Source organism: Cyprinus carpio, chromosome B5 (assembly GCF_018340385.1).
Source record: "Cyprinus carpio isolate SPL01 chromosome B5, ASM1834038v1, whole genome shotgun sequence".
NCBI lineage: Eukaryota > Metazoa > Chordata > Actinopteri > Cypriniformes > Cyprinidae > Cyprinus > Cyprinus carpio.
The window spans coordinates 35329177-35342509 of NC_056601.1; the positions used below are offsets into that span (position 1 = coordinate 35329177).

General features: G+C 33.1%; 1 protein-coding gene across 1 annotated transcript in view; it reads left to right on the plus strand.

The window, feature by feature from the left end:
- The first annotated feature begins 2489 nt into the window (after positions 1-2489).
- Positions 2490-13333, plus strand: part of LOC109057081 (colorectal mutant cancer protein-like) — a 78957-nt gene continuing 68113 nt past the window's right edge. Inside the window, 3 exon segments of the mRNA XM_042723309.1 lie at positions 2490-2664; positions 4223-4458; positions 6455-6660. Coding sequence (XP_042579243.1) covers positions 2534-2664; positions 4223-4458; positions 6455-6660 — 573 coding nt within the window. The 5' untranslated portion in view covers positions 2490-2533.

The following is a 13333-nucleotide window of genomic DNA, read 5'->3' on the forward strand; positions in this document are numbered from 1 at the left end:
CTATAGATATATATACACACACAGACAAATCATAAGTTTGGACACATTACTTCAGTCGAGTCTCTTCTGCTCATCAAGCCTTATCATTTATTTGACAAAATACCAAAAAAAAAAACAGTTTACTATTGTGAAATTTATTACACTTACAAATATCTATTTTTTCTATTATGAATATACTTTAAAAAAACTATTTCTTCCTGTGCATGCAAAGCTGTACGTTTTCCAGCCTCAATTGACTCTTCATTTTCTGTAACGCCTCCAGTTCATCACATGATGCAATTAGAAAGCAAATATTCCTGGATTTATGGTGAGTGTGATGGAATCAGTGTCCTAATATATTCATTTGCCATGAGAGAAGGTTGACAGAATAAGACTCCGCATATACAATACAAAGGAACAATCTAATAATATAAATCTTCATTAAAAACATCCCTTCTTAGAATAAAAGGTATTGATTTCGGTATTTAAAAAAACACAGAAAGAAACAAGATATGAACCAGCATAAACGCTGTTTTTCCAACTTTTGAGAATGAATCATACATCTATTACGAATGATTTCTAAAGATCCATGTGACAATATATGTATCCTAACAAAAGCTTTGTCCATCCACACCATCAAACTACAATAAATGTAATTTTTATTCAAGACAACAAACAATTATTTCTTACGATCTGTAATAATAATATCACAAATATTAAAATTTTTTTTCTGTATGTTTGATCAAATAAATGCAGGGGTTGATTGAAAAGAAACTTCTTTCAAACATTAAAAATAGTAAATTTCCAAACTTTGACCTGTACTATGTGTGTGTGGTGTGGTGTGTGTAGTAATATATATATATAATATATATATAAATCTACCTTTGTTTTTTCTCTTTTCTTTCAAATATAACAAAACTAATTAATACAGACTGGACATCAAAAGAAAATTGACAATTCAAGCTTTGGACAGCTAGTAATTATCTTTCTTTTCTTTTTATTTACAATACAATTATTCTTTCTGTCTTGCTATGTTATGCAAATTTCCATCAGAAAATGCAGCTGTATTTAAATACATTTCAATTTCTTAAATAAAACAACTAAAACAATAAAAAAAAAAAATAAAAAAAAAAAACCAAAAAAAAACAATAAAAAATTTATAAAAACTTATAAAGCCTAACAAAAATAAAATAAAAAAATAAAAATATAAAAAATATACTGAAATAAAAATTAAATCCAGCAATTTGAAAAGAACAAACTAATTAAAATAACAAATGCACATAACAAACTGACTAAAACTTAAACTAAAATGTAACCTGAAAATGTAAAAAATAAAAGCTATAATTTGATTAATATTAAAGCTATAATTTAATAAATTTTAGTAAAAATAATAGTTGTGTTAGTTATTAGTTACTGACATCGCTCTGATGGACAGAGAAGGTGAATGCTTGTGTTTTCTGTGATTTCTGACCCGCTGTTTTCTTCCTCAGCCCTTCTTCTGTTTCCTCGGCTGATGCCAGAAATGCTCTTGTTTGGACGAAGCGCTGATGTTTTTGTTCTGATCTCTGCTCAGGAATTTTTTAAAAGCTTCCTTTTGTTGTCTTTGGCTTTGGGTTTCTCTTCTGATACTCGTCCGTTCTCCATCAGACCTTTATTCTCTCAGAAAAGTGTTGCGCAAACGACTAAATATTGACAGATGATCAGCAGCGATTTCTCAGAATGGAATAAAAGCCTGATGCGAGGTCAAAGGGCAACCCACAGTTTGATGAGTTTCAGGTTTGAGGAAACTTTCTACATCTAGAAGAAAACTGTCTGAGAAATATTAGTTTCACAGCCGACACGCTTCAGGTTTTCTGTGCTTGTGTGTTCTATCTTTTATGGTTTGGCTTCTTTGTTCCTGCTTCCTTTTCATCTCTTCTCTTTCTCACTTTTCTTGTGCCAACATTCTCCAAGTACATCCATATCTGACAGCTCATTAATATATATTACATTTTATTACTAAAAATTATAATTAATGTAAATATATATAAAAATATATAACATTGTATTATTTATATTATAGATATATAAATATATATAACATTTATTAAATATATACATGTATGTTTGTGTATTTATATATACATATATATAGTACACCTATATTATTTAAACAAACTAATAAATAATACAAAAAATCAAAGAAAATACATAGAAATGCATTTAAAATAAAACAAATATTAATATATTTTATACCTATATTAAACATAAATATTAATATATTTTATACCTATATTTATACATTTGTATATATTACCAAAAAATATATTTAAAATTAAATATTCCGAGTAAAAAGTATAAATGATTTTCAAGAAAATAAAAAAAAAAAAAAAAAAAAAAAACTTATCAATTCAATTCCCTTTTATGTTTTTGAATGGATAATATAATATCGTTAGACTTTTATGTTGTGTAAAAAAAAAAAAAAAAAAAAAAAAAAAGTAATTAAAAAGGGCATGCAGTTTAATGTGAAGTGTTGTAAAGTAAAGCAGCGTGTGCGGACAGCAGCAGCGCGTTCATGATGGCGGCGGCGGCGGAGGAAGAGAGCGGCGGCAGCGGCAGCAGCGACTCGGGGAGCACCGCGGAGGAGGAGCGCGTGCGGAGGCTCTTCCAGACGTGCGACGGCGACGGGGACGGCTACATTAACCGGTCAGAAACCTCGGCAAACTCACTCCGACAGCTTTACGTGCGGAATAATAACTCTGGAGACTCGCGGAGCTGAGCAGCGGGACAGGCGCGGTGCGACACGAGCCTTTTAGTTTATATGAACGATCTCGAAGCAGCGATATTACGATTTAATCCACGACAAGAAGGCAAAACAAACATATTAACGCGTATAAAGTTTGTTTGGGCGCTCCTGAGCTGGTCGGAGGTGTGTTAGTTGTGCGTCGGAAGTGACAGGAAATGTTTCATCCTCATCCGCTACACTTCAGCGTTTGTTGATGTTTCAGTGTTGATAGTTTGTAGGGCTTTTGGTGGGACATTTTGCGTACATTTCTGTAATTTGATGACTTAAAAGTGTTTCTGAAGAGGTGGCATCAGAACTGTTTGGCAAAAACATTTGTCTTTTTCTTTGCTAAAAAAGACAGCAACATGCTTCAGTGTGATTAAATAAAAAAAGTTTAATATCGATAAATGTCATGCATCTGCTCCAAAAGTATTTGGACACTTAAATGACTCTTAAAAATGTCGTTGCATTAGATGCAAAATATAAAAAAGATACATGCACATACTTTGAGCAAAAACGTGAAATTTGTTCAGTTTCAATGATATAGAATAGATATTGAGTTGAAAATTTGTATAAAGTACTGAGCTAGAGCATATCATACATTCCAGTCATATAAACAATGCAGAAGCTTTATATTGTTTTAAATACATTTTATATTTTACATTTATATGATTTAGATTTTTATTGCACTTCCTAATGCTGTCTAACAAAACATTTATTTCAAATAAAGCAAACCATGAAATATGAGAAATGTGACATTTAATAATACCTTAAAGGAATGGTTCAGCCAAAAAAATGAAAATGATCTGAAAATGTTTTCACCCTCAGGCCATCCAAGATGTAGATGAGTTTGTTTCTTCATCAGGTTTGTAGAAATGTAGCATTGCATCAGTGTCTCGTCAATGGATGCTCTTCAGTGAATGGGTGCCGTCAGAATGAGAGTCCAAACAGCTGATAAGAACATCACAATAATCCACAAGTAATCCACAGCACTTTAGTCCATCAGTGAACATCTGGAGAAGACAAAAGATGAAACACATCCAGCATTAAGACATGTTTACCTAAAATATGAGTCCATAATCCATAATAACACTTTGATGGAGTGGTGTGGATTATTGTCATGTTTTTATCAGCTGTTTGGACTCTCATTCTGACGGCACCCATTCACTGCAGAGCATCCATTGCTGAGACAGTGAACCAATGTAGTGTGTCATCTAGATTGACTATTTTTCCACTTATAAATATGACTTCGCCTGATTGTTCATGTTTACAAATCAGAACTTTAATATTTCCGACTTAGTGGAAGATGTTCATAGTGAATGTGATGAAGTTGTGGGAAAATATCCTGGAGATACAGACAGTTGTTCATGTTTTTTTTCTGATTAGGCTGCCCAAATATGATTTTGGGATGACTGTACATGTAAGAATTGCATGTTTTACCTCTGTCTTGAATCTCAAGCATCTCTGTCTTCGGGTCAGGAATGATCTGCTGATGGTCTGCCGGCAGCTGAACATGGAGGATTCGGTGGCAGAGATCATGGGGCAGCTCGGCGCAGACGAGCGAGGAAAGATCTCCTTCGAAGACTTCACACGCTGCCGCATGCAGCTGGTCAACGAGATCCGCAAGGAGGAAGGCCAGCTATCGCTGCTCTCCAGCGACTCGGAGAAGAAGAAACCTCACGAGTGTGTGGCCTCCAGCAGCGAGAACAGTCTAGGTGTGTTATCTACCAGGATTCTCCTGAAATACATACAGTCAAACCTAAATATTTTCAGACACCAGATACAATTTTATATATATATTTTTTTTTTTGCTAGTGGGTGCAGGACACTATAGTTCATTTATGTAAGTGAGAATATAAAAATAAAGTAAACTGTGGACGTCCAGTAAAATTTGAGACCACAGATGATTCAGACACTTTGAGCTGAGCATGTTTTGCTAAAGTGTTTTTTCTTTAATTGCTAATGCAAGCATTTTACACCACAGACTGAACAAAATGAAGCATTGCTTGGTAATTGTTTGAGCTAAATTGGTATTATCTATTTATGACCCTGGACCACAAAACCTTAAGTCATAAGTGTCAATTTTTCAAAATTAATTTTTATACATCATTAGAAAGCTGAATAAATCATCTCTCCATTGATGTGTGGTTTGTTAGGAGGACAATATTTGTCTGAGATACAACTATTTGAAAAGCTGGAATCTGAGGGAGCAAAAAAAAAAGTCTAAATATTGAGGAAAATCATCTTTAAAGTTGTTCAAATGAAGTTCTTAGTAATGCATATTACTAATCAATAATTAAGTTTTGATATATTTACAGTAGGAAATTTACAAAATATCTTCATGGAACATGATCTTTACTTAATATCCTAATGATTTTTGGCATAAAAGAAAAATGTATAACTTTGACCCATATTTTGTATTTTTGGCAATTGCTACAAATATACCCCAGAGACTTAAGACTGGTTTTGTGCTCAAGGGTCACATGTTAATTAATCATTGTCAAAGTCTTTCAGGGCAAAGACTATTTTTGTGTGTAACAAATTAGTATACACTTTTTAGTAGCTTTAATGGACAAACATATAGACATTTTTGTATAAGAAATCACACATTTTTATTAGCAATTAATGGCCATGCCTTTTTATTAGCAATAATGGACAAAAATGTGGTGTGCAAAAACCATGCCTTTTTATTAGCAAAAAAAAAAAAAAATTTTCAAGAGTATAATATTTACCTTAAAAATCACAATTTGTTAGCAATAATGGACAAAAATATAGGGTGGAATTATATAATTTTTGTATTAAAAATATTCATCCGTATTAGCAATAATTGGCAGAAAATATAAAGTGCTACAGTTTATTTTAAATAAAAAATCACACATTTTATTAGTATTAATGGACAAAAATATAGTGCAACAGTATAGTTCCATATGGAAATAACAATTATTTTAAAGACAGACCTACTATGAGCTCTGAGGTTGTTAATTGATGGTTTATGCTTTTACTGAAGCTAGTTTCCTCTTTAAATGATCATATTTAATAGAAGAATTCCTGGCCAAAAACTGTTGTGCTGCTTCATATTTTTTTGTAAGCTGTGATACTTTTTTCAGGATTCTTTGATGAATAAAAAGTTAAAAAAGAACAGCATTTATTTAAAATAGAAAAAACTTTTCTAACAACAGTTCAAAAGTTTGTGGTCAGTACATTTGTATTCTTTCTTTTTTTGAAAGAAATTAAAACTTTTATTCAGCAAGGATATGTTAAATTGTTAAGAACTGATAGCAAAGATTTTTTATTTCGAAAAAATGCTGTTCTTTTTAACTTTTTATTCATCAAAGAATCCTGAAAAATTCCCCCCAAAATATTTGTCAGCATAACTGTTGCCAACATTGATAATTCTAATAATAAATCAGCATATTAGAATGATTTCTGAAAGATCGTGTGACACTTTATACTGGAGTAATGATGATGGAAATTCAGTTTTGCATCACAGAAATAAATTATATTTTAAAGGATATTAAAATAGAAACTATTATTTTATACTGAAAAAACATTTTTCAAGATTACTGTTTTTTTTCTGTATTTTTGATCAAAAAAATAAAACACTAATTATAAAAAAATACAACTCTAAAACATCACAATTCTCACTTACCCAAGACTTTTGCGAGTATTTTCTGTGTTAATTCAGTCTGTGGTGTTTGTTTGTTCACGCAGGCGCTCGTGAGAGCTGGGAGTTTGATTCTGGAGCTCGAGACTTACAGAGACAAAAACCACACCCTCAGACACAAAAAACAAACACGTGCTCCGCACAGAGCTCACCGTTACTCCAGAAACTCCTGGATCCCAGCGTCCTGGAGCCTTCGGCTGGACTTCACAAGCTCCTGTCCCGCGGCGGAAACTACCTGGAACTGGCCAATACTGTGAGTCTGACCGCTGTTTCTTAACAGCAGCCTTTGATTGGAACTGGCGAGAATGAATTGATTTCATGTGGTTACTGCATTATAGCGATGAACTGCTGCGAATTTAGCTGCGATGCAAGTTTGATGGATTGTATGTAGCTTTTGTTATTCAACTCCTTTGTTTTAACCATGCATGATTCAACAAATGCTCAGCGTCCAGTGACATTATTATTTAACCTATATATTGTAATTATGGTACATATTGTCAGTGCTGATTCTCAGTTGATTTTCATTATGGCTACATTAATAATAATAATGATATAAATAACCAGTAAAGCAATTTTTTTTAATGAAACTTTGATATATTTCTTGTACTGCCTTTAATTTTGCTGCTTTATTTGAAAACCATTGTATTATGGAGTTTTTACAGAAATGTATAAAACTGCACACTTAGCTTTTCGGCAGAAAGTCAAGGTGTGTTTGCATTAATGCTTCGTAACAGGATTTATAAAAATACTTTATTATAAGAATCATCAAGATTATTAAGAATTACAAACAAACTGTATGCAACTGTATAATTGGTCATTAAATTAGGCTCAATATATTCAAACATTTTAATTTATTTTGTTTGATTTTTGGGGGTAAAAATGTATGAGATGAGAAATAAAAAGAAAATCATGTGCAAGTTAAAAGTCGAAATAATGACAGTTGAGATTATGAGATAAAGCAAAAAAAAAATCTTATATCAGATCGGAAATGCTTAAATGAACTGTTTTTTTTTTGTTGTACATTTTTAATTCTTATATTATGAATGTGAAATTAACAGAATTCTTAAGTTTTTAATTGTCACATTTTTTTGGTCTCTCGTTTCACCAAATTTCTAATTTTGGATCTCATTTATGAATTAGTATCTCATAATTTTGATTTAACTGAGCATATTTTTTTCTAATGTGGTGGAAATAGGCTTCCATACACAAATTTTACCTGATACTTACCCATAAAAACTCAAAACACTGATCAAAAGAAAAAAACATATCTATGAAAGCGTGATCTCCAGAAACTCTTGAGCTGTGAACTGTTGAAGCTGGATGCAGTGTGTTAGAGAGTCTGTAGGTGGCGCTGCTGATCCTGTCCTGCAGTGGGTCTGATCTCAGTGGTTTCACTCCTTTGTTTGGTCTTCAGGCAGTTTAATTTGCTGATGAGATCTTTTATCATCTGATTTGAAGGCATGAGGGTCATAAAGATGAGTTGAATATATGATGTTGTTTGGCATGAGAGTGCTTGAAGACCTAAATGAAGATGAATGAAGTGCTATCAGCAGGCGTTTGTAGGAACATCTGCTCATCACTGCTCTCTTGTTCGGCCTCTGCTTTGGACTGAGAAAATAACATTTCTTTTCATTCTGTTCATGTGTTAAGATCAGCCTTCCTTTATTTCGATCCAAAAGCAAAGTATGACATTATATTTTGCGTAAAACAATAAATATTGCGTGAAGCCATTAAGATTGACTGCATTGTATATTTTTATAACAGTTAAGCACATTTACCTTCAATATTGTCATCATTACTGTTCACGTTTTTCTTTTATGTAATTATCATCATTCTCACAATCAGTATTTTGTGAATAACATTTATTAATGAGAAAAATATTACTATTGATATATATAAATACATTATATTGTGTATGGGTGTGTGTGTGTATATATATATATAGTAGAATACTATATATATATTATATCTCCATATAATATAAACAAGAAGTTTCATAGATATACAGCTATATATATTAGTTCATGTGTGATCGAGATCAGCCTTCCTTAAAGTAAATAAGTTTGTGTGTGTATTGTTTATTGTTTATATTAATTTAATCCATCCAAAAATTAAATTTCTCCATATTGTTTATATTGGTTTAATGCCTCCAAGGATTAATTTTCTCTATGCAGAATGTATATTTCTTCATGTTATTGTGATGTAAATGCGATTCATCACTTTATCTGTAATGTACCAGTTTTCATTACAGCGATTGCTCAAGATACAGTTTGCTGGCATCGATTCTCTAGGGGGGTGTGTGTGTGGGGGTGTGTGTCTCTCTCTGTGTGTGCGTGAATGTGTGTGGTGTGTCTCCCTCTCTCTCTCTCTCTGTGTGTGTGTGTGTGTCTGTGTGCCTCTCTCTCTGTGTCTGTTCTTGATTTTTTTACTTTTTTTTCTCGCACCAGATCTCTCTTGTGTGTCTCTGTGTGTGTGTGCGTGTGTGTGTGTGTGTGTCTCCCTCTGCGTGTGTGTGTGTGTGTTCTCTCTGTGTGTGTGTGTGTGCGTGTGTGTGTGTCTCTCTCTCTGTGTGTGTGTGTGTGTGTGTGTGTTCTCCCTCTCTCTCTGTGTGTGTGTGTCTGTGTTTGTGTGTGTGTGTCTTGTGTGCGTGAATGTGTGTGTGAACGTGTTTCGCTCTCCTCCTCGGTGTCTCCCTCTCTATCTGTGTCTGTTTGTGCGTGAAATGTGTATGTCTCGCCTGTGTGTGTGTAATATGTGTCTGTGAGCGTGTGTCTGTGAGGTAGTGTGTGTCTCCTCCTCTCCTGTGTGTGCATAAGTGTGTGTGTGTGTGTGTGTGGTGTCTGTCTCTCTCTCTCTGTGTGTGTGTGTGTGTGTGTGTGGTTAGTTCATCACTGTTGTGTGTTGTCAGTGTCTCGGGGCAGCTCTGCTCTGAACATGTGGCATGTATTAGTGTAGGTGACGTCAGAGAGCGAGTGTGTTTATAGTGATGCAGGAATGTGTTTGGTGTCATGTGATGTTTTAACAGCTCCGCTGATGTACAGCCGTTATACAGCCGATCCGGTTACTGCAGTAAAGCTGTACAGAATCATTAGAGAGGACATCACCAGCGCGTGTTGCACCTCTGTTTGACTCTTTACATGCTTTTGCAGGTTTATTTGTACTTCTCTGCTTTTAAGAAGACGATTGTAGTTGTTTTTATGTGTGGATGATGTATTTCAGAAGCAGTGCTTTGGGATTTTCTGCTGCTCAGTGTTGTTTTATTTCTTTATTATTAGGACAAACTCTCGTTAACTGCCTGTTTAGCACAGAAAGAATGTCCGTTGTGAGTTTGTGAAGGATCACATTTATTTTTTATAGATCACTTAAACATGCTTTTCATTGCAGCAGTTAAAAATTTTCTTCATTAGGCAGCATCTGTAGTTTTTATTGAGCAGTTAAAGATGCTTTGTAGGAATGTGAGAGTGCACATTCTGTTTTATGTCCATCTGTTTTTGGACTAAGTGTGTGAGAAACAGCAAAAAAAAAAAAAAAAAAAAAAGCATTAATTAACATGAACTAACAATGAATAACAATGAACGTGTGTGTGTTTGTCTTTTCAATTTATGTCTGTCTTTATGTTTGTCTAATTAATTTCTTCTGGAACTAAGTGTGAGATTGAGAAACAAACAAACAAGCAAGACAGCATAAATAAATAAATAACAAAAGTTGGGCCGTAACACTTTACACTTTAATAGGGTTCCATTTTTCCATTTGTTAACACATTATTCCATTTGTAAAACTCTAAACGCATTTATTAATTCTAATGTTAATTTTACCATTTATTAATGCATTAATAAATAAACTAACATTACAATATATTTATATTAACAAATATTAACAAAGAATAGTAAATACTGTAAATGCATTGTTAGTTAATTTTAGTTAATGCATTAACTAATGGGACATTATTGTTAAGTGTTTTCATTACTTAATTTAAGAAATGCTAGTGATTTATTGATAAGAGTATGTTTCTGTCCATTGATTGTTTAATAATCACACCATTGCAAAGTTTGGACAAACTGACTGAATATCAAATCTGCTTTGTTGGCAAATATAAACTGTGTGCATCCATGTTTATGCGTAGCTCTCACGACTTTAGTAATGTTCAAAAATAACTATATAGTCTATATAATCTACCTGATTGCAGATGCACACTGCTGTATTTTCTGACAGACTTTACTAAAAGTAAGACTGTTTAAAAACCATCTCTTTCTCTGGTACTCTGTTAGAAAGCGGTGACTGTAGCGCCTGCTGTATATTGGATCAGTATTGAAGGTCTGCTGTCTGTCTGCTGGTATTTAAATCTGTCTCTGTCTCACTCTCTCTGGTTTTCTCTCTGTCACTTTATCCTCCACTTAGAGCCCAAATTTCATTATGGACATTATCTGCTGCGCACTGCGTTCTGCCCCGAGCGCTAATGTCCTCATCTCACTAATGCATGTAGACGATCAGTCAAAGTCACGTTTAGTGGAGCGAGTTGCAAATTATCTTCAATCTGTCCAGTTTCCAGAAGATCATGTTGAGTCCAGATCGAAACGTGCGTTAGTCTTTATTGTTTGTCATTGGTTTCGGTCGGAACAGCATCTCTAAGATTTAAGGAGAATAGATTTTGGATTTAAAAAGACTTTTACTAAGTAGTTTAGTTGAATTTTGTTGGTAATTTCAGTTTTATTTTGTGGTTTGTACATGCAAATGTGCAAAAAATGCACACAAAAAACTCGTAATTAAGCCCCTGTGAAATTCATGTTAAAATTTTTTTTTTTTTTCCAAATTCCCTTTTTTTTCAGTTTTATTTATTTATTTATGTATTTATTGGATTCTGTTTTCCCGTTACAATTTTTTTATTTATTTATTTATTTATTGGATTCACTTTTAAAGTAAAAATTTGAAGTCTAACAAAAATAAATCATCAAAATAAACTTTGAAAGAAAAAGTTTACAGATTTGGAGAAATGTGTCATTGCATCATTGTCTGTATGTCACTGACACTGTCACTGAATGGGTGCCGTCAGAATGAGAGTCCAAACAGCTTTTGTCTTCTCCAGATGTTAACTGATGGACTGGAGTGCTGTGGGATTATTGTGATGTTTTTATCAGCTGTTTGGACTCTCATTCTGACGGCACCCATTCACTGCAGAGCATCCATTGCTGAGACACTGATGCAATACTACATTTCTCCAAATCTGATGAAGAAACAAACTCATCTACATCTTGGATGACCTGAGGACAAGTACATTTTTGGTAAATTGTAATTTCTGGGTGAACTATTCCTTTAACTACTGTATTATTCTTCAGTATTCATCATAACTCAAAGTTTGTTTGACTAGTTCTAGTTATTCAGCAAACCTGGGAATGCTGACTGATCGCGGTGTATAGTAAGTCCTTCACAATGTGCTTAACACAACAAGATCCAGCAATCCCATCAGCGCCGCCTCATCTGTTGCCGCTGATTCATGACCATCACACACCATTTAGCTTCATCTCATTATCGGCTTCGTTAAGAGCTCAGAGCAGTAACGGATACACACGTATATATCTCAGCTGATGAGAATCTGAATCAGTGCACAGAATGGAGGCTGTATGTATAAAAAAACATAAACACCAAATCATCAAAACAAGCAAAAAACAATAAAAGTTAAATAAAAGTTAAGCATGCTGAAGTTTTGGTCCTAAATGCAACAGGACATTTTTAGGCACCTGGTTTCTTTTTCTGCTTGCTTAGTTGCATTGGTCTACACATTTGGGATTTTAATAACAAATGTTGCATATCTAGAGAGCATAATGCTGATGTGTGTATAAACACACCACTATTCAGAAGAATCTGCAAATATTAAGACATTTGTGTTTTTGAAAGAAATTGTCGTGTTTATTCACCTTGGATGCTTTAATTATATTAAAATATTACTGAAAAGAGTAAAGACATTTATTTTACAGATTAATTTGGGGAAAAAGTGCATTCAAAATTTATTAAAAATATATTTATGAAAATATTTTACTTTTTGGGGGAATGTATTTTACAAATATAAATGTATTTTTTTTAAAAGCATAAAAAAATCCCTTATTCTTTTTCATTTTTTTTATAATTTTCCCTATATTATTTCCCAAATTATTTTAATTTGAGAAAATACATTCACATTCATCACTTCTGAATATAATCATTACTTCTATGAACGTATATGTCATTTGAATAAAAATCAGCAAGAAATATACTTTATAATGCTTTAAAAACATTACAAAATATAAAAGTGAAGCATTATTAAATTATTATAAATCTATTTTTGATCTCTGTTAAGCTATTTTTTGCATCACATTTGTGTTTAGACTAACTGATATATTTTCAGTAGGTTTCCTGAAATACATTTTCAAATAAAAAAATAAAAACTTTGGTAAATGAGGGGTGAAACTAAATATATTTTCAGTTGCAAAAATATATTCCATTGAGCTCCAGTGTTCTCAACATTTATTTAGCGTACTTTAAAAATATATTTTGGCCAAAAAAAAAGCTATATGGGCTGATTTGAAACAATATGTAAATGTGTTTATTAGTTAAATGTGTCATTTTTGACCAGAATGATGAACTACTTTATAAAAATGTCTTAGTGTTTCCAGTCTTTGGAGTGGTGCATTATTGCTATTATTTTTTTGTTTTCTTTGTTTTTTTTTTCCTGCTGGTGGCTCAGAAATAACACACACATTTTCTTTAGGTGAGGACAGAAAACTGCTGTGTTGTGTCTGGTTGCAGGCTCACTTTCATGTAGTGCTAGTTTGTCTCGTTTGGTTCTGTAGGCTCATTATTTTGAGTTTACCGCAGGTTGACGCCAGTCTCCCTCACCTTCATGTCGTTCAGACGCAGTTGTGCTGCTTCAAGCAGTTTTTCTTCAGCCCTTG